Below are 24,209 nucleotides of genomic sequence, written 5' to 3'. Positions count from 1 at the left end.
GGGGGATGTGATGTTTCTGCACGAAACACATCTCAAAACAGCCGAAACCTCACCTATTAAGAGGGCGTGGATGAGCCACCTATTCCACTCTAAATTTACAGATAGAGTTAGAGGGGCAGCTATCATCATTCATAAAAGGTTCTGTTTGAGCCAACAAATGTAATCCTAGGCAAGGCAAGGCAGCTTTATTTGTATAGCACTTTTCATACACAAGGCAGACTCAAAGTGCTTCACAGCACAACATGTCATGAATTCAAATGCTTTACAGAAAGACAAAGAGAATAAAAACATAGACAATAATCAAAACAGTGCGGACGTTAAAAGTGTGAAGATTTAGCAGAAAGCTAAGGTGAACATAAAAGTTTTCAGTCTAGTTTTAAAAATGGTCAGAGTGGGTGAAAGTCTCAAATCTTCAGGAAGTTTATTCCAGCTGTTTGTTGCATAATGACTGAAAGATGCTTTCCCTTGATTTGAGTTTACTCTGCGAACCACTAACAGATTGGTCTCAGAGGATCTTAGTGATCTAGAAGGCTTATGTAGTGGGAGCATATCAGTGATATACCTCGGCCCTAGACCATGTAGTGATTTATATGTGAGCAGGAGGATTTTGAAATCAATTCTCTGACGTACAGGAAGCCAGTGTAATGATTTAAGAATTGGTATAATGTGCTCACATTTTTTGGTCTTTGTTAGAACTCGAGCAGCAGCGTTCTGAACAAACTGTTGCTGCCTGACAGTTTTTTTGGGAAGACCTGCAAGGAGACCGTTACAGTAGTCTAGTCTACTGGTTATAAAGGCATGGACAAGTTTTTCTAAGTCTTGAGCTGACATGAGCCCTCTAAGTCTTGTAATGTAACAAGACTTAGAGGGCTCATGTCAGCTCAAGACTTTAAGGTGATAATAGGCCGATTTTGTTACTGATTTGATGTGACTGTCGAAATGTAAATCAGAATCCATAATAACCCCAAGATTTCTGGCTTTATTTGAGGTTTTCAGGGACAGTGATTGAAGGTGTTGGATGACTTTAAACCTTTCTTTCTTAGCACCAAAAACAATTATCTCAGTTTTATCCTCATTTAGTTGAAGGAAATTTTGGCACATCCAGTGTTTGACTTGCTCAATGCACTGGCACAGAAGATCTATGGGGCGATAGTCATTTGGTGATAGCGCTACATAGATTTGGGTGTCATCGGCATAGCAATGGTGGTCAATGTTATTATTTTGCATGATTTGTCCTAGTGGGAGCATATAGATGTTAAATAAAGTCGGCCCCAAGATTGAACCTTGGGGGACTCCACACGTTACGTTGGTTTGTTCTGATACAAAGTCGCCAATGGAAACAAAATAGTTCCTATCTTGTAGATATGACTTGAACCAGTTTAGGACTGTGCCCGAGAGCCCCACCCAGTTTTCCAACCTGTCCAAAAGTATTGAGTGGTCGACAGTGTCAAATGCAGCACTGAGGTCCAATAGCATTAGTACTGAAGTTTTGCCAGAGTCTGTGTTAAGACGGATGTCATTTATAACTTTAATAAGGGCCGTCTCGGTGCTATGAAAAGGTCTAAATCCTGACTGGAGGTTGTTGTGGCAGCCAGTAGAAGCCAAGAAGTGATTTAGTTGTTGGAGTACAACTTTCTCAATTATTTTACTTATGAATGGTAGATTTGAAATTGGTCTGTAGTTGTTGATAATAGAGGCATCTATCTATCTAAACACAGAAGTGATCAGACAATGAAAGATCAGTCACAAGAACATCAGAAACATTGAGACCTTTTGTGATAATCAGGTCCAGGGTGTGTCCTTTACAATGAGTAGCCTCTTTCACATGTTGAGACAGGTCAAATGTATCTAAAATAGTAAAAAGTTCCTTTGCACCCTTGTCATTCGAATCGTCAATATGAAAATTAAAGTCACCAGTTATAACTAGGCAGTCAAAGTCAGTGGAGATACTAGACAATAATTCGGTAAAATCCTCGAAAAAATTTGCTGAGTATTTAGGTGGCATGTAAATAATTAACAGAAGAATTTTGGGAGAGCATTTCAACACAGCACACAGGTATTCGAATGATGTAAAATCACCAAGTGACATCTGTTTCCCCTGAAATATGTTTTTAAATATAGCAGCAACCCCTCCCCCCCTTTTCCCAGATCTACATACATCAATAAAGTTATAGTTGGGGGGTGCTGTCTCGATCAGAATGCTTGCACTGTTATATTGCTCCAGCCATGTTTCAGTTAAAAACATAAAATCAAGTTTGGAAGAAGTAATAAAATCGTTGACTAAAAATGATTTGTTATTCAGAGACCTAACATTGAGCAGACCCATCCTGATGGTGTTATTGACAGGCTTCGATGTTGACTTTGGAGTTTGGAGAGGATAGGAATGAGATTGTTTAGGTTAGCAGGGTGTCTACGTTTCCCAATGTTCACTCTCTTGGTAGTCACAACAGGAATGTAGAAGGTGCCAAGCTTTGACGTAGGCAGCCTTGGGCCCAGCTGATAATGTGGTCTACTGCTGAACCCGTTTTTGTATCAATAATATTCAGGACTGCTGTCAGGGCGGGGTAGGGGTGGCCATGAGGGGGAGGAGGAGTGGGCAGCGTCAGAGCTGGAATGAACTACTGGAGGTGGACGTTGAGGGCGTACAGGGGGTTTACGTAAGAGGGGCGGAGTAGGGCTGAGGGTTTGTGAAGCACGCCTTCGTGGAGGGGGGGGAGGAGGTGGGAGGGAGGTGCCACTGAGATGACGCTGAGGGGGGGATCGCTGAGGTCGGTCAAGGGGGGTAAAAATAGGAGTAGGGCGGGGAGTGGGTGGGGGTAGCTCCCGGAACTCCAAGGGGGATAAGGGGGGAGAAAGGCTTACTTGAGGAAGGGAGAAGGATGGAGACCTGGATTTAGTCTTGGGGGGTGGGGGGGAGGGATCTTCACGCCCATTTGAAATGAAAGGGGCGGTAGAGGGGGATGGACACGTCTCCTCTTTGCTCCGGTGTCTCTCATGGTCAGCGCTCTCCTTTTGCAATGGCGGTCCTCCTTCGACGTTCATGATAAGCTGTGTTGTGTCTGTCTTTTCCGTTGGTTCCTCTTGTCTGTTGTCCTTGGCAGTGATGATAGATGGATGACGCAGGAAGTAAGACATGTTGGTCATGAAAAGCTTTACTCCCAGCTTATTTAGACAAAGTCCGTCTGCCTTAAAAAGATGCCTGCGGTCCCAGAAAAAGCTAAAATTGTCAATAAAATGCATCGAACGAGCAAGAAAAACGCTGGAGAGCCACTCATTCAGCGAGTAAAGTCGACTGAATCTCTCAGCTCCTCTCCTGATCGGAGGTAGAGGACCACTGATAAACACCTCAGCATTCACAGCGCTGACTGTTTCAAAGAGTTTATTGGAGTGCTCTCTCAGCTCCCTTGATTTTTGTTTTTCCAATGTCATTAAAACCAATGTGCAGAATGACATTTTTCACATTTGGGTGTGCAGCCACAATATCCAGGACTCTTTTTTCCAAGTCAGACACCGTATCCTTCGGAAAGCAGAGTACTTTGGTGCTATTATTGCTTTTCATATCTTTTATAGAAAAGTCACCCACAATCAGATTTTCAGGCCCACTTGTTAGCTTTCTCTGTGGTTTTAAGTTAGCAGGTCTTACCCTTCTGCGTGGTGATGGTGGGTTATTCAGGCAATCAGAGGGGGATCCATTGTCGGGCAACAGTGGAGCAAACCTGTTCTTTAGTTGAACACTTGCTTGCTGGGGAAGTTTCTTGGTACTTTTCCTCTTCTCAGCTGTCCGCTGCTGTGTCCTACGTGGCAGGGGAGTTGATGAAGCGCTATGCCTGGATAGAGATGGTAGCGCAGGCCAACCGGTCAGATCAGAAATATCGGGTCGCTGGGTCCTCCCGGTTATCCGTTCTCCCTTGTCGCAGGGAGGTGGTCTTCTCTTTGGCTTTGCCCCAAGTGTGTTCCAGGGAGGATTATCGCTGGTAGATTTATTACCCTGTGCAGGGACCTCCCGTTTCCTTGTAGCTTCATCATTGCTAGTTAGCTGGGCTCTGGCCTGCCCCTGTCCACTGTTTTCAGTCAGTGCTAGAGTGGTATTGTTGTCACAATATCCATTCACTTCTATAAATACTTCTAGCCGATTAATTTTTGTTTCCAACAGCAAAATCTTCTGTAGTAGTTTGTGGTAATCTTCCATAGAGAAGGGAGGCATCTTCTGGTGATTACCTTTAGCACTGTAGCACAGGCTCAGGCTTATCTTGAATGGTAGGCCTCCCTGCCTAGCGTTGAGGAAGTCGTAAAAATATTGAAAAATGCCTCTGTTATCTAAAATAAATATAATCCCACTGGTTTTGTAAGTATCCAGGAGCTGTTGCTCTTTGTTTCTTATTGAGGAGAAGCAAATAGTAGCAGATAGTAGCAAAAAATGCAAGCAAAGGCGAGAGCAAGCAGAAAAGCGTCCGCACTGTAGCAAAGCAGGAAAAAAAAAAATCCTAGATACTGAAGGCCGCTATGTCATAGTTTCGGGCACGCTCCAGAACACACCAGTGGTCTTAGTTTCGGTTTATGCACCCACCTGGGACGATGAACAGTTTTTTACAAGGCTATTCTCCAAAATCCCAAACGCTGACAGTCATCGCATTATCATAGGCAGAGACTTTAACCTGGTGCAGGATGTGACTCTTGACAGATCTTCTCCTACACAGGTTACGCTATCCAAATCAGCACACACAGTAAAAACATATGCATCACAGTTGAGAATTTCTAATCCCTGGAGGTTTAGAAACCCCAATGGGAAAGCTTTCTCCTTTTTTTCCCATGTACACCACACATTCTCCCAAATTGATTTCTTCTTAATCGATAACAACCTCCTCAACTGCGTGAATGCATGTGAATATCACCATATAGTCACTTCTGACCATGCTCCTACCACAGTTGACATTAGTTTTCCACAAGATACAATTCCACGTTCACCGTGGAGGTTCAGCTAACACTTATTATTGGAGAGTAAGTTTAAAGATTTTGTTGCGACTCAAATCCGCTCTTACATAGAGTTTAATGACACCCCTGATGTCTGCAGCGGCACTCTATGGGAAGCACTTAAAGCTACTGTTCGAGGACAAGTGATATCTTGTCTTATCTTCTATTTTCCAAAATGAGAAGGGTGGAACGGGCTAGGCTTGTGGAAATAGTGGAGGAACTAGTAAAACTCGATGGAACTTCCTCTATCTCTCCAAATCCACCTGCCACAGTGGGTGGCCAAAATAGTTAACTTCAGGCCCTGTACACAAGTGCAGAAATTCTCTTGGGAGATAAAAAGGAAGTTAAGATACAGAAAGTAGTTCAATGTCGGGCGTACACGGGGACTCTTATGACTACTGTATTACACGTTCTTTGTAAACGTATAGACACAGCCCCCGGTCAAGAGACTTACCGGTCACTGCAGGGTCTCAGTCCATACGAAAGGGGACTCGCTTATCTCCAAATTGGACTGTAAGTCATGTTCCCTAAGCCAAGTTTCCGTTAAGGCAAGAAGATAAATTCCGCCAGGATTTTCACATTTGCCTGAAGTTCATCAACTTTGTTGCGCACTGACTGGACATTTGCGAGGATGACGGTAGGCAGGGAAATCCTATGGTGACCCTGTCTCCGGAGCCTCTGGCGCACACCACCGCGGCTACCTCCTTTCCTTATCGTCGGTCTGGGTGCCCGGCTGGGTTTCTTGCAAGAGGGTTCGGCGGCCGGATGATCTCGGTGGGAGATCATCTCCGTGGGATCCATGGTGCCCACACTGGTACGGCGCAGTAGAAGAGGGAATTCCTGATTGTACTGAAGAGCTCTCCATACACAGAAAGACTGCATAAAAAGTGACATCAGCATCCACGGCCAAAAAAGGCCCAACATACTGAGGTGAGACATTGTGTTGCCTCAGTTTCCAATGCAGATCAGTCAGAGAAAGGTAAGTAGGACGATAAAACAGGTCAAAAACCATGGCTTAAAACTGATAAAAAACCACTGTTAAGAGGGTTAAAACCAGTTAAAAGACCCTGGTCTTTACCAGCACCACCTAACATTCTTGGATCTCCTTTTCTTGGAATTTCCTTTGCCCTTTGTTCACAATTTCCAATTACAATGCAACGCAGCATAACCGGCAGACCAACTGCTGTCAGCAGCGTCACTAACATGGAGGTGATATAGCGAGGGAATGTCTCCACAGACACACAGATTGTAATACTCAGCAAAGAGGCAACAAATGCTTTCATTATTAGGTCACATGATCAATCACCATTGTTTTAACTCACGCTTTGATATGAACTTAAAAGACAATTAACTAGATGAAAATCTTACAGAGTCCAAATAAAATACAATAACACAAATAATGACTTGGGTAGCTCCTGTCTGCACACAGGAGTCATGATGGCTGTCCCGAGGACAGACAATACTGTTGCTGTGACTTCTTGCTACCACAGCTAAAATGCATTTAAGTGAAATTCCAGTCCTGCTGTGTGACATCAGCTCTCAGCCTATGTTAACCTAGCAGTTGCTTCTGTTCAACATGCTAGTTCAGAGTTAGCATGAGCCTCAGATAGCCAACAACAACTTTCTGAGTCAGAGTTCATTAACAGGACTGCCTTAGTGAGCAGAGCGAGGCACGCTGCAGGAAGCTGCACTTGTTTTTAGTTTGTGCGGTATGGGTCACCACTTGGAACCATAGACTGTATAAAAAAATGCATCAGCCTTTGTGTTTTAGAGTTGTCGATTTCAGTTTTAAAGCCAATGTGTTCTATAATATTTCTATAACCTTCCAAGAGCACAGCTGTATGTGATGTTTTTGCCACAAGATGCAGTAACGTATTTGGTCGTCAACGTGCCAAAAAAAGCCCTTTCTTTTCATGTCTTTCAACAAGTTCAACTCACTAATGCTCACTTCTCTCTCACCCCCTCTCTCTATCTACTGTGGCTGGGTTGAACCTCATTTGTATGTCACTTTGGACAGGAGCTTCTGCCAAATGAATAAATGTATTTGTAAGATGGAAGCTTATCCACAGGAGCAGAATGGCTCTTATTCTTTCCTCCGTTACTGTATAAATAATAAGACTCATATTCCTATGACCATGACATGACAATTCCTGGTAGTACTATTAGCCGTTTAGATGGCCAGTATTTTATGAATAAGTTGACCATTTTTAATAATTGATATCGTTTTCTGTGAAGTGAACATGTGTTTATTGTTTTTCCACTTAGTGATGCAATGCTCATTCATCAAGAGTTATAGTATATCAAAACTAGGGGTCGACCAATCTCAGCTGCTGGCTGAGACAAACCAGCCAACCCCCCGATTAATTGGCTAGCTGCTTTTTCCTGCTCCAAACTATCAGTATTATATTCTCTTTCTCTCTTTGTCTGAAACAAAAGAAAAACTCCTACGTACTTTATCCAACTGCAGGTGATCGAGAAGCTTCCTGAAGCCGTCACAGAACTCCAGCAGATCCCAGTACACCGGATACTGCAGCTGGAAAACACACAGATATTTTCACATTTACACACTAAATCCTATAATCAGGATTGGCTTCTACTTAGACCAGGGGTGTCAAACTGATCCAGTAAATGTCCGTGTGGCTGCAGGTTTTCATTCCAACCAAGCAAGAACACACCTGACTCGACTTACTCAATCACCTGAACTGTCTTCACACAGTTGATTTGTTGGACCAGGTGTGTTTTTGATTGGTTGGAATTAAAACCTGCAGCCACACGGCCCTTTACTGGATCAGTTTAACACCCATGTAAGTCATGGCCAACAAGGTCATACATTAGTCCATTAATCAAGTACTATCTGACTATTACTGTCGGGAACAGAATCTGCAAATAACCTCTGATTCACTGGTGTCAGTTTTACAGTTTCACAGTAATAAGGAAGAACACATTCAAAGACACCACCTTCTGAGAAAATCAAGATTTTTCACTGTTTTCAAACATTTCATAGACAAAACTAAGAAGAATAGGATAAATGGAGAAAGAATCAGCAGATGAATCAATCAAAATGAGAGTTGCAGCCCTAGTAAATATGAAGCTGTTGATCTCACCGAGATGACTCTGTAGCCCCATCCTGTCAGAGCCAGCACCTGCTGGAAGAACACCTCAGCTGTCCCACTTACTGGAGGCAGGAAGATGATGGGACACCTGATGCTCTTTGGGCCGGCATCATACAGCGACCACACCTTACTGTCATCATCATCAACAATAATCTGGTGGAGCCAAGAACACAAGGTGAGAAAACTACAACCTGCAACCAGGGCTTATCATGGTGCCTAGGGATGGGAACTATAACATTTTATTGATACCAATGCCATTATTGATTCTGCTAATGGGTCCAATTCCCTATTGATTACCTTACTGATTTCTGAGCAATTTTCTCTTTAGAAGAAAGTCTGCCTACAAAGGCTTTTAGTGTCAATGTAACTGTTTTATTGTCTGGGAGTTTTAACACAGTGTAATAAAATGAGAGAATATTAATATATATAATATATCAACTAAGCCTGCCTTTGGGATGTGAATGTTACAACACCACACTTTGGACCGTTTCTTCCTCTTTGACATGACTCCCTCTTGTTTCCAGCAGTGTAGATGCAGGAGTTTGATGTCAGTGCTTTGTAATGCACAATTGCCCAAAAAACATGTGATCAAAGGAATTATAAAAGGAATTGATAAGCTCAGAGGCGTAAAATTCTTATTCCAATTTATTACTGGTTCTCAATTGGAAACGGTTCTCGATTCCCATCCCTACCTCCAGGTTTTTTTACACAGGCCAGCATTGGTATCAATAAAAATATTTTCAATTCTCATCCTTACATGCTAAACAATGTGAGAACATGTTTGACTGAGCTGCTCACAGCTTCTAACACATACAACCTGTGATGAAGCAGCCAGTGTGAACCATTAGCCAGATCCCAGTCGACACTGTGCTAGGGCTGTGCAATATGAAGATATGGACTTGGACAATTCTGAATCAATTCACACGTCAAAAATCAATTTTCTAAATGTTAAATGATAAAATATTGTTTACAGAACGCAAAAGAACTTTGAAGGCAACGGTACAGAACATGGTAAGAAAACACACTCTCCAAACAACGGTTGCTATTTTTGTGATAAAGACAGCTAGTATTTCCATGTGTTTCTGCTGAGAGCACAACGAATGTCCCAGCAAACGTTTCTATCTCAAAGTTTCAAAAGACACCGACAAATGAATGAGATAGAGAGGAGAAATGTTTATTTCCTGGTTAGTTGACCCATCTGTCTCACTGTCACCGGTTAATAAAAAAAAAACATTTAATCAGACACACCGACACCCTCTGCATCAAAAGCTAGTGCTTGGAAGCACTTCCACCCAACTCAGAAAAGGCGAAGCAAATTAAAGCTGCAAGCAGCGGTGAACGGGCCCTCGCACCCGGTGCGTGTCGGGGGAACTGGCCGGACTACGGCTGGTGCGGTCGCGTGTCTCGGCTAAGGTCGAACACTACATGAAGGGCGTGGTACTGCAGGCAATCTATGGAAACTTTTGCCGCACTTCCTGCATCAACCGTGTGGCGCTAGAGAGTGCCTGTCAAATATGCTTTGCCTTGCTGTACATCAAACAAAGAACACACATTGAAAATTTGATGTGAATCGGATGAAGTTTGTCATATTAGGCTGACTTCCTGTTGCCAATAGGTGGCACTGTCCCTGTGAGTTAATATTGAGATGTTGGTGTGTTCAGGCTGGGGGTCTTGTCATGCCTAAGATATTTGGTAAAGACTTGCTAAGTATGTATGATAAAGGTACAAAAACTTCCTGTTTCATAACCTGCCCCACTGTGTGGCGCTAGAGAGTGCCTATCAAACATGCTTTGCCTTGCTATACATCAAACGAAGAACACGTAGGCCTGTCGCGATAAGTGCAATTTAGTTAACATCCAATTAATCTATTGTTTCGGTTGTGTGTGTTTTCATTCAAGTGCAATTTTTGTTCAAATAGACTGAGGGTGCATATTATTTATTGTTTTTGGTTGTTTTGTTTATTTATTTTAGATATTCAAAATATTTTCCAGCTCTCATGTTAAATATTCTTTAGAAATATAGTAAATGTTTATTGATCCTTGAAAGGGTGTATTTGCATTATTATGCCATTATCATCATATCAGTTGAAAATGGTCTCAAAACGGCAATATTATCACTAATCGCAATAATTTCTGGGACAATTAATCACCCAGCAAAATTTATTATCTTGACAGGCCTAAGAACACGCTTTGAAAATTTGATGTGAATAGGATGAAGTTTTTCATATTAGGCTGACTTCCTTTGGTCAACAGTTGGCGCTGTGGCTCTGAGTTAATATTGAGTTGTTGGTGTGTTCAGGCTGGGGGTCTTGTCATGCCTCAGAAATTCAGTGATGATTGGACAATGTATGCTTAAGTTACAGCAACTTCCTGTTCCATAACGTGATACCAATATTTTCCGCCAGGCCACAGTCAGACGCTCCAGAAAAATGAAACGATATGACGCAACTTTGATCACTAACGTCTTGAGATGGTACAGGCCAATTTTGAAGGTTATGGAATTCCATCTTTAGGAGCAGTTCATTAAAGTATGACACCATCAAAAAGCCACATATGTCCTGTCGCCAATGGGGGGCGCTCTGACAATGAGTAAAATATTGAGATGGGGTTCTGTTCAGCATCAAACTCTTATCAACCATCAGAAGTTTGGTGAAGATTTGACAATGTATGCTCAAGTTAGAGAAACTTCCTGTTCCATAACGTGATACCAATATTTACCGCCAGGCCACAGTCAGACGCTCCAGAAAAATGAAACGATATGACGTAACTTTGATCACTAACGTCTTGAGATGGTACTGTCCAGTTCTGAAGTCAATCAGGTCAAATCTCTAGGAGGAGTCTATTAAAGTATGAATAGTGCAAATGTTGGAAAATGGCTATAAAATCCACAATGGCTGACTTCCTGTTGAGTTTAGGATTTCGCTCCAAGAGGCTTTTTTGTACGCCTGGAGATGTTATATATGCCTACCGATTTTCATAAAAGTGCGTCCATTCTGGAGGAGGGGCTGTAATTTAAGGTGTGCCAGTAGGGGGCACTCTCACTATGAGTCAATGTTGTCATCTAGGTTTGTTCAGGAGGGGCTCTTGTCATGCACGAGATATTTGGGGCAGATTGGACAACTATTGCTCAAGTTATAGCTACTTTATGGGTTCGGATGAGATGCCAATGTTCACCGTCACGCCACGGCCACACCCACACCCTCCATAATTAGGTTACAATATGAGGTAACTTTGATCACTAAGGTCTTTAGATGGAACAGGCAGATTTTGAAGCCGATCGGGTTGAATCTCTTGGAGGAGTTTGTTAAGGTATGACACCATCAAAAAGCAACATATTTCCTGTCGCTAATAGGGCGCGCTCTGACTATGAGTAAATATTGAGATGGGGTTCTGTTCAGGGCCTGACTTTCATCATTCCTCAGAAGGTTGGAGCAGATCGGGCAATGTATGCTGAAGTTATTAGCTACTTCCTGTTTCATGGAAAAACGCCAATATTCGCCACCACACCATGGCCACATGCTGCAAAATTAGGTTACAAGATGAGGTAACTTTGATCACAAAGGTCTTGAGGTGGTATAGGCCAATTTTGAAGATGATCAGGTTAACTCTCTAGGAGTTGTTTGTTATCAAAGTCAAGGCAGGTGATGTTTCTGCTTTCACTGCTTTGGAGAGTTTTCTCTCTGATCCTTGATGATGGGGTCAGAGACAACATCATTGCGCACCTCGTCTCGTTTGGAGGACAGTTCCGTGAGTGCTTCCCAGTGATGGCCGGATCAAACAGCTAGGTGAGAACCCCCTTCAACATCGAAACCTCCGAAATGACCAAGGATTTCACAGCTGGTGAGTAGGAGGGTCTAATAGAACCGTCTTGCGATGCCATATGGAAGTCTGCTTTCAGAAGACAGTCGTTGTTGGACTTTTGGATACAGCAGCATAGTGAATACCCTGCACTTGCAGACCAGGCCGTGTGCTTTCTCATTCCTTTTGCAACCACATATCTGTGCGAGAAAGGCTTCTCTTTGCCCACTGTCATCAAGACTAATCATGGAAGCAGGATGGGTGCTGAGCCCGACCTGACACTGAGCTCAAATTTACCCAGATATCGCAGGACTTTGGTCTCAGAAGCAAGCTCACCCTTCTCATTAGGCTTGTAAGTTGTCCGCAGCTTTCATCAGTATTTAGCCTTAACAAAACGTTTTTGTGAGACTGTAATACAGTTGTTATATTTTATGTTCCCACTTGCTCTGTGTGTGTGTGTGTGTGTGTGTGTGTGTGTGTGTGTGTGTGTGTGTGTGAGAGAGAGAGAGAGAGTTCTTAATGTTCCCTAATGCTGTGTGTGTGTGTGTGCCCGTGCGAGGCTCAGCCCTTGCATACTTAGAGTTATGTGAAAGAGTTTGTTGCATTTGTAGTGCTACCCGTTTGTACAGTTTGACAACAGTTACCAACAAATAATATGTCTTTTGATTAAACCTGCCTCCTGTGTGAAATGTCCATAGCTGAATAGGGCCGGCCTACGCTATTGTATTTTAACGTCTGTCATAAGGGTGGTACTAGGAGAGCCTAAGGTTGTACACAGTGTAAAAAGTCTAAGAACCACTGGTCTAGTCTATTAAATCATTGCAGGAATCATGATTCATTGTATCAATGTCAGAGGAGCAGGAGAATATGGATCCCCATCCCATCTCTCTTGAATCAAGGCTTGACACAGGCTGAAACAGCTTTAGGCCTCTCTATTACAGATCCTGTTCACGTTAGTGTGCGTCATCAAAGAAGACGGTAAACAAGGCTTCAGCTTAATAAAGCTTAAATAAAGTTATTATTATCGGAGGCGTGAGTGATACATCATTTTTTTTATTTTGGTTTGGGTTCTTTTAAACAAACTTAGAGTGGGGATTGCAGCCGATTCTGAGGGCTGTCCCGTGGTCTGAGAAGCGCATTTCCTCCTCTTTATTTCCTCTCCTACAATAAATGTCAGAGATCATTATCTTTTGTGTATATAATGCACTACATCAGATATATTATGATTAATCTTGTTATTAATATTAATTATGAAGATCTGGGTGGTCAGGACCAGTGGTATCTGGCACAGACCTGTGGTCACATCCACTAGGGGCGCTGAAGACACTAGTCCACCCTGTGGTCCTTGTCGACTGCCTGTTGTTTTGACCAGTTACTGAGTAGTTATTATACATTTAATACACCTTCTCCCCTTTCTCATTATGTTGGAAACACTGTGCTGAATAAATGTAAAAATAAAATCATTATCTTTATGTAATGATTTATCTTTAATCATTATCATTGTCTGTCAAATATGATTGGTCATTATTATTAATAGAAATCATTATAACGATGATTAAATTGTTAATATTATTGGTCGTAGTTGTATGAGTGGTACTATCGACTATTTACTTTATCACTCATAAACATAATTACATCTTCTAATTTAACATTAATAGAGCTGGTAATGTGTCCTCTTCCTTGTTTATTTTTTTCCCCCATGTTGTCCTGATGTCTCCTTATGCAGGCCACAGTTGACATCCTGGTGAGATTTGTGGGTTTTTCCAGATTTTATGCAGAGAAAATCCTTGGAAAGATCATCGAGTGTTTAGGTGCTGGATGAATCAAGACGATTTAACTGTTACTTCTTCAACCATTGGTCGGACAGATTTCCCAGCACGCCATGTACTTTTGTTAATGTTGAGAATAAAACAAAATAAATGAAGTAATTGTGATAATGATTTTTGTTTATTCACGGCCAGTATTATTACTGAAACCAAATAAACATATATTAAAGAAAATGGAGAAAATATATGAGTTGGGCGAGATTACGTAGCACCTTGACTGGGATGTGTGAGAAAGCCATAGGATATAATACGAGCAGTAAAATCCCTGGTTTTGAGCAAGGGGGTCGTGTAACAAAGGATACCGCACTTACGTAACCCTGTGGGCCCAACGCAAGGCTTGCGCCACTGGGAGGTGTAATAAATGTACAATAACTATACTCCAAAGACCTCTCAGTACCTGGTCAAGACAACAGGTAGGTGACAAGGACCACTGGACAGACCAGTGTCTTTAGCCCCTAGTGGTAGTTACCACTGGTCCGTGCCTGGTAGGAGCTGGTCAGGACTATGGCAGGTCACGAACACACTGAACAGCATAAACAATAATACTACTCATACCACTACGACTAATACTAATTGAATCATTGTTATTATGATTTCTATTAATAATAGTGATCAAAAACATTAGATAGACAAACGATTATGGCTTCTCACATTTAGGCTAATCTGTTCAGAGTGAGAAACGGGAAAAGATGTATTAAAAATGAATACAAACAAACAAACCCACACTCCACGGATCACTCAACTGGCCCAAACAACAGAACAGGTCATAGAGGAGGTGTTCAGGACCAGTCATTTTAGTGCCCTTTGTGTCAGTAAGAAGCTGCTCATGACTGCTGTGACACCTGTAACCTGTAACCCCAGGTATGTGCCAGAGACCACTGGTCCTGACCACACGGATCTTCATAATCAATATTAATAACAATAATACTCATAATATATCTGATGTAGTGATTTATATAGACTAAAGATTATGATCTCTGACATTTATTGTGCTGCTAAAACGACGGGAACAGGAGGAAATACTAAAGCCACTTCACAGACCACAGGGACCACAGCTCAGACCACTGAGGCCGCTTCACAGACCACAGGGACCACAGCTCAGACCACTGAGACCGCTTCACAGACCACAGGGACCAGGGCTAAGGCCACAGGGACCAGGGCCCAGACCACTGAGGAACTGTTCACGACCGTTTACTCTAGTGCCCCTAGTGGCAGTAACCACTGGTCCCTGCCAGAGACCATGGTCTGGAGTATTGCAACTCCTTATTATCATGCTGCTCCAATAAGTGAGTCTTCAAGTGGTTGAAAATGCTGCAGCTCGTGTATTGACTAAAACCAGTCGAAGAAAACATATTTCTGCTGTATTAACTTCTTTGCGCTGGCTACCTGCAAAATCTAGTTCTGCCCCGACCAAGGATTTTCTTGGTTGAACAGTGGTTGTCATTTAGAGTGATTTGTCGACTAATCAAAGTATACCCAATTAGATGTTTATGGTGGTAGTCACGTTCATCTAACGTTACTTACATGTTTAAGGTGGGAGGTCATGTGTGTCTAACGTTACTTACATGTTTTAAGGTGGTAGGTCATGTTCATCTAACGTTACTTACATGTTTAAGGTGGTAGGTCATGTTCGTCTAATGTTACTTACATGTTGAAGGTGGCAGGTCATGTTCATCTAATGTTACTTACATGTTTTAAGGTGGTAGGTCGTGTTCGTCTAACGTTACTTACATGTTTTAAGTTGGTAGGTCATGTTCATCTAACGTTACTTACATGTTTTAAGGTGGTAGGTCATGTTCATCTAATGTTACATGTTTTAAGGTGGTAGGTCATGTTCATCTAATGTTACTTACATGTTTTAAGGTGGTAGGTCATGTTCATCTAATGTTACTTACATGTTTAAGGTGGTAGGTCATGTTCGTCTAATGTTACTTACATGTTTTAAGGTGGTAGGTCATGTTCATCTAATGTTACTTACATGTTTTAAGGTGGTAGGTCATGTTCATCTAATGTTACTTACATGTTTTAAGGTGGTAGGTCATGTTCGTCTAATGTTACTTACATGTTTAAGGTGGGAGGTCATGTTTGTCTAACGTTACATAGATGTTTAAGGTGGTAGGTCATGTTCGTCTAACATTACTTACATGTTGAAGGTGGTAGGTCATGTTCGTCTAATGTTACTTACATGTTTTAAGGTGGTAGGTCATGTTCATCTAATGTTACTTACATGTTTTAAGGTGGTAGGTCATGTTCGTCTAATGTTACTTACATGTTTAAGGTGGGAGGTCATGTTCATCTAACGTTACATACATGTTTAAGGTGGTAGGTCATGTTCGTCTAATGTACTTACATGTTGAAGGTGGGAGGTCATGTTCGTCTAACGTTACTTACATGTTGAAGGTGGGAGGTCATGTTTGTCGTGGACGAGTGATAGGCAAGTTTTGAGTTGTGATCCCATATTTTAGACGTCTTACCCAACATGATTGGCTGTTAATTATTAACTGTCTGCGATGTTCTGCAGGGACCTTCCTGCCTTGTAAAAAAAAAAAAAAAACACTGACAGTGAGTGAGTGTCACGACTTCCTGTATCTGGCCCTTCAAATTAAAAGCTCTCCAGCCTTTAAGGCCCAATACTAGCTGCCAGTAACATAGATTTTCACTTAATTTTGACAAGAAACAGCTCCAAATGTTTTTTTCCTGCAACCAATGAAATTTTGGTCTGCTAATGATTTTTGGTCGACCAGTGCCTGGTTGACTTTTTAGGGGCAGCCCTAGTAGAATCTAGAATAGAATTTAAAATCCTTCTCCTTACCTACAATGGTCTTATTGGTCAGGCTCCGTCGTAACTTAAAGAGCTCATAGTACCGTATTACCCGACTAGATCACTGCGCTCTGAGAATGCAGGGCTACTTTTTATTCCTAGAATCTCCAAAAGTAGAATGGGAGGCAGAGCCTTCAGCTTCCAAGCTCCTCTCCTCTGGAACCAACTCCCAAGTGATGTTCAAGAGACAGACACTGTCCCCATATTTAAGAGTAAATTTTAAACTTTCCTCTTAGATAAAGCTTATAGTTAGGGCTTCCTAGCCCTTAATGATGCTGCTATAGTCTTAGTCTGCCGGGGGGTAATACTGTTCCTGATACTCTGAGCTTCTCTCCTCTCTGTTTGTATCATTCATGTCTCATCAATGCATGTTCCTAATTCAACTTCTTCCCTAGAGTTGTTTGTGTTTTGTCGTCTTGCAGGTCTCTGCTGATCGTGGTGGTGCCTGCTGCCGTGGTCCTGCATGATGCTTCCTGCTGCTTTTATCACTATTAGTCATATATACTATCATTAGTCTTGTAAATTGTAACATTTGTAGCTATAAAAATATCATCAGTACTATATCTCATTGTGTCGCAGCTTTTATTATCACTACTCATCATTTATCATATTTACCACCATAATTATTATTATTGTCATATTCTATCACCATATCTGTGCTTGTTTCTACTATTCTGATATATTAACGGCCATAACATATAAGTCATAGTCACACTTTTCTCTCTCCTTTTCTTCCTCCCCAACAGATGTCCGTCCTGGGTCCGAGCTGGGTCTGTTATATGTTCCTGCCTGGTATAGGGAAGGTTTTCGTTGCCACTGTCTGCATACGGAGGAATTGTTGGGTCTATGTAAATCATAAATAAGTCACAGAGTGTGGTCTGTACCTACTCTGTAAAGTGTTTTGAATTAACTGTCGTTATGATTTGGCACCGTAAATGAATGAATTGAATTCCTGTGATACTCTGAGCTTCTATCCTTTGTATCATTCATGTCCCAATAATGCATGTTACTAATTCACATTCTTATGAGTAGGTCATAGAGTGTGTTCTTTACCTACTGTATATGTATAGTGTCTTGAGATAACTTTTGTTATGATTTGGCACTATAAAATCAAATTGAATTTAATTAACCAACTGTTATTTTGAAGACCTTTTGTTGGAAATTTACAATTATTGGGTCACGCGGGGTTGGTTGTGGCGGAAGTAAGGCTTATCAACCTTTAACCTGGTTTGTTTTTGTGAATGGAAGGAGAAGGAGAAGTAATGTTGGAGGAATTCTACGTTTTGCTGACCACTATTACGTACCTTTCACTATTACTCCATTTCATTATTAAGATACTTCGCTATTTTCACTGTTTTGTGTATTGTATGCCTCTGGAGACATTTATGTTAATAAACTAAAAAACTCATTCAAAGCTTCAGTGGATGATTGACAGCCAGGGCATCGAGAAAGTTTCCTCCGCTCAGCCTCTCGGTGACTAGTTAAGTTTTCAAATCATCGTCTACAACAACAGGAGTAAAAAGCCTTGGCTCAACATGGCCAAGGCCTTCCTGTAACTGTACTCTTAGAAGCTCAGTAGTTGGTTGGAAGTGAAACTGCATTGTATATTGGAAACCAAAAGGTACAAAGCTTTGTGTGCTACAAATAAAGAAGATAGGAATGTGAGTGGTTATTGATGTAGACAGTAGAGGATCAGTGTGAACAGTGTTACTGTTCATGCAAGCTGAGCAGTTAAACAACACCAACAGCAGTAGAGTATTTAGGAGTGTAGCTGAGCAGCTTAGACATCAGCCGGGCTTTTATGTTTTAATTTATTTCATAATCATTCCTAATTTGTAATCAAACAGAGCTGTTCAGTATGAGGATTTTCACTGATCCAAGGTCCAGGTGGAATTCTTGGGATTGAGATCCTGGAAATTCTCACCCAATCCTGTCCTGATACCTGGGCTTTAGTGTTTCATTAATAAGTTATCTGCCTCATTGTGTGGAAGTGACTGGGATCATTCTGTTATGCATAAGGCATGAGCAATGCTTTCCTATATGTTTTTACTGAATTGATATTTTTTATTACAAGAGGTGAAATAAATAGCTGGGCCACATTGTCACTGATACCTAATCCCGCTATTTGAGTCTGTATTGACCTGATACTGCTATAAGGGCATCCCTGATAGCAGAATCACCATATGCTATATATGGAAATAAAAAAACTGGACTGCTTTTATGACAATTAGGCAGGTTTGTAGCTCTGACTGAACACACTGAACTGAAACCTCCTGGGATGCACACACATTGCTATCAGGCAGATATGCAAATGTAATCATTCAACACCAAACACTGAAATAAATACATCATGTAGGATAACAAAGAGAACATTTAAAATTTTGAAAGAGAAAAATGTAATTGTTTTTGATAATGATATCCTCATTTAGAATTTGATGCCACCAACACTTTAAAAAAAAGTTTAGACAGGGTCATGTTTACCACTCTGTTGATCACCTCTTCTTTTAACAAATCTTTGTAAGCGTTTGGGAACTGAGGAGACCAGTTGCTGTCATTATGAAAGTGGAATGTTTTCCCATTCTGGCTTGATGTAGCATTTCAGCTACTCAACAGTTAAGGGCTTTGTCTTGTTTTTTGTTTCATAATGCTTCAAACATTTTTAACTGGGTGACAAGTCTGGATTGCAGGTCAGTTTACCCCGGACTCTTTTACTACGGCACCATGCTGTTGGAATATGTGCAGAATGTGGTTTGTCATTGCCGTGCTGAAATTAGCAAGTTCTTCCCTGAAAAGTGCACATGACCCATGCTATGTGCACTGATTCACCCACATACCATCACGGATGCTGGCTTTTGAACTGTGCTCAGAACAAGCCCGATGGCCCCTCTCCTCTTTAGCCTGGAGGATGCAGCGTCTATAATTTCCAAAAAGAATTTCAGATGTTGACTCGTCGGACAACAGTAAGTTTTCCACTTGGCCTCAGTCCATCTTAAATGAGATCAGGCCCAGAGAAGGCGGCAGCGTTTCTGGATCTGGTTTCTAGACGGTTTCTGAACTGTCATTTGTGGATGCAGCGATGAACTGTTCACAGACAATGGTTTCTGGAAGTGTTCCTGAGCCCATGCACTGATGTCCACTCCAGAATCCTCTCTGTTTTTAAACATGCAGTCAGCAACATATGTTATGATCATATTCACTGAAGCCGACACTATGCTCAGATAGAACAACATAAATCATCTGGTTTAAGGAAAAAACATGCTTCTCCGTGCACCTAGAGCCTGTCATTCAGCTGGTGTTTTCTTTTAGCATTCCCTCAACTTTTCCACTCTGTTGTTGCCACTGTCACAACTTTTCAAAATTTGTTGCAGTCAAATGGGCATATTATTTTCAAAAAACAATATTTCTCAGTTTCAGCATTTTATATGTTATATGTATGCGTTAGTAAAACTTTGAATGTTCTCATTTGTCCAAGTCATTGTTATCCTTAAAGCAATTTCAGTCAAGAAGAAGAAGAAGAATAATTCCTTTATTACTCCCGCAACGGGGAAATTAGATTTTTTTCACTCTATTATTATGATTATTCATGTGACACACACACAGGCCTGAAATACACATACATGCACAAACAGGATCTATACACATGCAATTAATGGAGAGATGTTAGAGCAAGGGGGCTGCCGGTGACCAGCGCCCCGAGCAGTTAGGGGTTCGGTGCCTTGCTCAACAGCACCTCGGCAGTGCCCAGGCGATGAAAAAGCAACTGGACTTGGTTATTTGTCTAGGAAGACGTTTCACCTCTCATCCAAGAGGCTTCATCAGTTCATGTTCGCATCTGACCAGGCTGGGACTGGTCCAACTAACTGGTGTGGAGATCGAGGTATTTAACCTTTCACAGGGCTGATGATGTCACTGGAACCCTTTGTGCTCCAAGTGCCAACGAGCATCCTTAGAGTGGCAGTAGTTGGTGGGAAGTTGGTTTCGACTTCGTTAGGGCTTTATTGAGTCTTAACGAAAGTTGTTGGAGTCACAGGAGACTATTTGTGAACAGTTCTTTGAGGTGAGATTGTTGAATCTCCTGAAGGAATGAAAGGGCAGCATTGTAATTTGGAGATAAGTGGTGTCTCAGACCTCCTCCTCTGTTTAGCGATGGTTTCTCTACTTTTGCATAGATGGCTTCAAAAGCAATCTGGTTTATGCTGTCCAATGCAACGAGGAATGCAAAGAGAACCACTGCATAAACACATGGCCCAACACAGGAATGGCCTGCACTCTGCTGTCCACTTACATCTCAAGGAGAAAGCCCACTCCTTTGATGACAACAATGTCCAAATCTTGGACAGAGAGGACAGATGGTTTGAAAGAGGAGTAAAAGAAGCCATCTATGCAAAAGTAGAGAAACCATCATTAAACAGAGGAGGAGGTCTGAGACACCACTTATCTCCAGTTTACAATGCTGCCCTTTCATCCCTTCATTCAACAATCCAACCTCAAAGAACAACTGTTCACAAATGGTCTCCTGTGACTCCAACGACTGTCGTTACGACTCAATAGAGCACTAAAAAAGTCCAAACGTACTTCGCACCAACGACTGTCACTCTAGCAATGGTCTTTGACACTTGGAGCACAAAGGGTTCCAGGGGACATCCTCGGCCTTGTGAAATGTTAAATACCTGGATCCCCACACCAGATAGTTGGACCAGTCCCAGCCTTGTTAGTTGCGTACATGAACTGATGAAGCCTCTTGGATGAGAGGTGAAACATCTTCCTAGACAAATAACCAAGTCCAGTTGCTTTGGACTGAAATTGCTTTGAGGATGTATGTGTTAGTGTTACTTTAATTTAGATGTCTTTACATTCATTGTCTATTTACATTTTACACAGCATCCCAATTGTTTTGTAACATGATTCTTTCGACCCGTTAGGCCTATGTGTTCATGTGTAGACTACTTGCTGTCCGGTAAGAGGCAGTGGGCCCGGTGATTATGGCCCTCCATCACACATCAGAAATCATGAGGTAACGTTACTTACTCTTTTCAGGGGCACTGTGCTTCTGAACCAGTTATAGTCAGGAGAAACTTTAATCTCCTCCATCTGAGGACACATTTAGAGACAAACATTCAGAAAATATGCTGCCTAAACACTTCCAATCATTCAGATGTTATACACCTGACCTGTTATATTAGCTTAACTGCTAACCGTTAAAGATAATCAACATGAGTGTGTGGCCGTTAACAGCAGTTACGGTGAGAACCTAACGACTGCATATAACGTTATTTACTGTGTGTAAATAGGATTTCTGGGTACAGTTACCGTGTTCGTTGCGGATGTTAGTCACCGTGTCCGAGGAATATTATCCATGTCTAGGTAGCATTTCTCCAGCTGCCTGGTCATATGACTCCGGTGTCAGACACTTCCGCAAAGCTCCTGCCACCCATAGACATAAAGAGTAGACGCCTCATCGAACGTTGGGCCTATTGGCGCTGACGAGCGGTGGGGCCGCCATCTTGGACCGGTCGCCCGCTCCACTCAGTGTAAGGACAGGACACGGTTCGGCGTATTTTAATATTCATAGTGGGATTAACAGTAATAGAATATTCTGATATATGATATATGTGATGTATGATAGGTGTTTTACAAACACTATAAATATAAACACAACAATAGAAATCATTTATAGAGTATTAATAGGCTATATTTCATACATGAATACATACATCTCTCTCTCACTCTCTCTCTCTCTCTCTCTCTCTCTTTCTCTCTCTCTCACACACACACACACACACACACACTCACACACACACAGAGAAAATTAAAATACATATAAATCAAGAGTATCAATACAATTAGGTCAGAGAGAGAGATGACATTTTGGACACATCTAAATACAAGTCAAACAGACACACTTCCATTTATAGCACAAAAATAAATATTTGGAAATGATCCATGCTCTGCCAGTCGCATAGTCGTGGTAGTGGAGAGGAGAGGGAGCGAGTGTGTGTGTGGTATAAAAATATATATAACATTTTGTTAAATCGATCATTTTCACACTGTTTTGTTCTTGCACAATTACCAATTAGAGTGTAGCTCTATTTATTTATATTTTAATGATGTAGTAAATGTATTTAATGTGCAAACAAAAACACGGGGCATAGTTCAGTAATATCCATTTTAAATTATACAAACCATTTAAGATTTTTCCTTAGTTAAATAAATGTATGATTTTTTCTTTTCAGACTGTTTCAACTTCTGTGGTACAACTGAACTAAAAAAGCCTGGACTCATCAGCTCTGGTTTACAAACATGTGACGTTCGTCCTGCTTTAAGTGGAGATGTGGAGAACCAAGTAAAAATGTATGGAACATTTAGTTCAGCTGTGAGAATATCGGGCACAGAGTGGAAATACATGTTCACGCTTGCCTCGTAAATCTCTAATTCATTCTTTATAATAAACCCCACATCATGTTGCTCCTGTTTGATGAAACAGTTTAACAGCAAAGGATGTTGATCCGATTCTGCCACTTCTCCTTTGATAGACTAAACTTTAAAAAAAAAAAAGTGACATGACATGAAAAATGATCTCATAATTCATGTCAATGTCATGTTCAATATTTAAAAAAACAAAACTGAGAATATCTGAGGTGACCTGAGATGAACTGTCTCTGAAGTGTCTTCCTCTCATGAAACCACAGCACATCCTCCGCTGACCTACTGCTGGAAATGTGCAATCCATTTACACTAGACCACATGTACGACAACCCCTCTCCTCCCTGCTTTTCCTTTCATATCTACACGGGCATGCACACACACACACACGCACACGCACGCACACGCACGCACTAAGATTCCCACAGAGGCTAATCTCCATGCCTCTACTGTGACAAGATAATAATAATATAATAAGGGACAGCAGCTCCTCTGGCAGCTAAATATGTATCTACCTGCCACAGCCTGAGGGACTCACTATAACATTCAAAAATGCATGGATTTATGTATAATTGTTTAAAATTGTACTGTACCGTACTGATTATGAATTGTAATATTGTAATATTAGATTAGAGCAGGAATACGCTGCATAGTGCTCTGGCATCTTGTTCCTTCTGCTGCTCAACTCATAGGCTCAACGAGTCATTCATAGAACTGATCTGGGAGAATGACCGGTCCAAGATGGCGGCCGCATTTCTCGCGGCCAAACGTTCGATGCGGCGTCTACTCTTTATATGTCTATGCTGCCACCGCCTACTGGGCTGTGTGTGCGTGTGTGTGCGTGCGTGTGCGTGTGTGTGTGTGTTAACGCTAACGTTAGCCCACTAAGTATGTACAGCTAGCTGTAGCCCTCTGCAGCGGTTAGCACTTCCCACGTCTTGTCCTCTGACTGTGTGGGCTACAGTTACGCATGCGCACACATCCATTCACACTAGTTGAGGAGGGGTATTTCTATTACAAATGTATGGTTTGTGAGTTTTTGTCTGGGTGCACCCCTAAAGGATTTAACCAACCGCAGCACTTGTGAGGTGTGATTCATCTGCTCACATTCATTACTGACACACACAGTACCTATTTGATTTTTTTAAATTGTATTATTTATACAATTTAAATTTACAGGGGCAGTGCACATAAACATTTTTGTTAATGGGCCAGTTTAGCCATCTTGGCCATCAATTTCAAATGAAGTCCTAGGAGC

At 41.6% G+C, this 24,209-nt stretch overlaps 1 protein-coding gene across 1 annotated transcript in view; it reads right to left on the bottom strand.

The window, feature by feature from the left end:
* Positions 1-21,934, bottom strand: part of spg21 (SPG21 abhydrolase domain containing, maspardin) — a 32,902-nt gene extending 10,968 nt beyond the window's left edge. The window contains exons 1-4 of the mRNA XM_083913469.1: positions 21,839-21,934; positions 21,557-21,619; positions 8,076-8,237; positions 7,424-7,504 (exon numbers count right to left, since the gene is read on the bottom strand). Of these exons, the coding sequence (XP_083769595.1) occupies positions 7,424-7,504; positions 8,076-8,237; positions 21,557-21,619 (306 nt within the window). The 5' untranslated portion in view covers positions 21,839-21,934. The remainder of the gene's footprint in view (positions 1-7,423; positions 7,505-8,075; positions 8,238-21,556; positions 21,620-21,838) is intronic.
* Between the last annotated feature and the right edge of the window lie 2,275 nt (positions 21,935-24,209).

The sequence above is a fragment of the Echiichthys vipera genome, assembly GCF_963691815.1.
Source record: "Echiichthys vipera genome assembly, chromosome: 1".
Taxonomy (NCBI): domain Eukaryota; kingdom Metazoa; phylum Chordata; class Actinopteri; order Perciformes; family Trachinidae; genus Echiichthys; species Echiichthys vipera.
The sequence above is the reverse complement of the archived record's forward strand: the minus strand, read 5'-3'. Positions and strand labels throughout refer to the sequence as shown.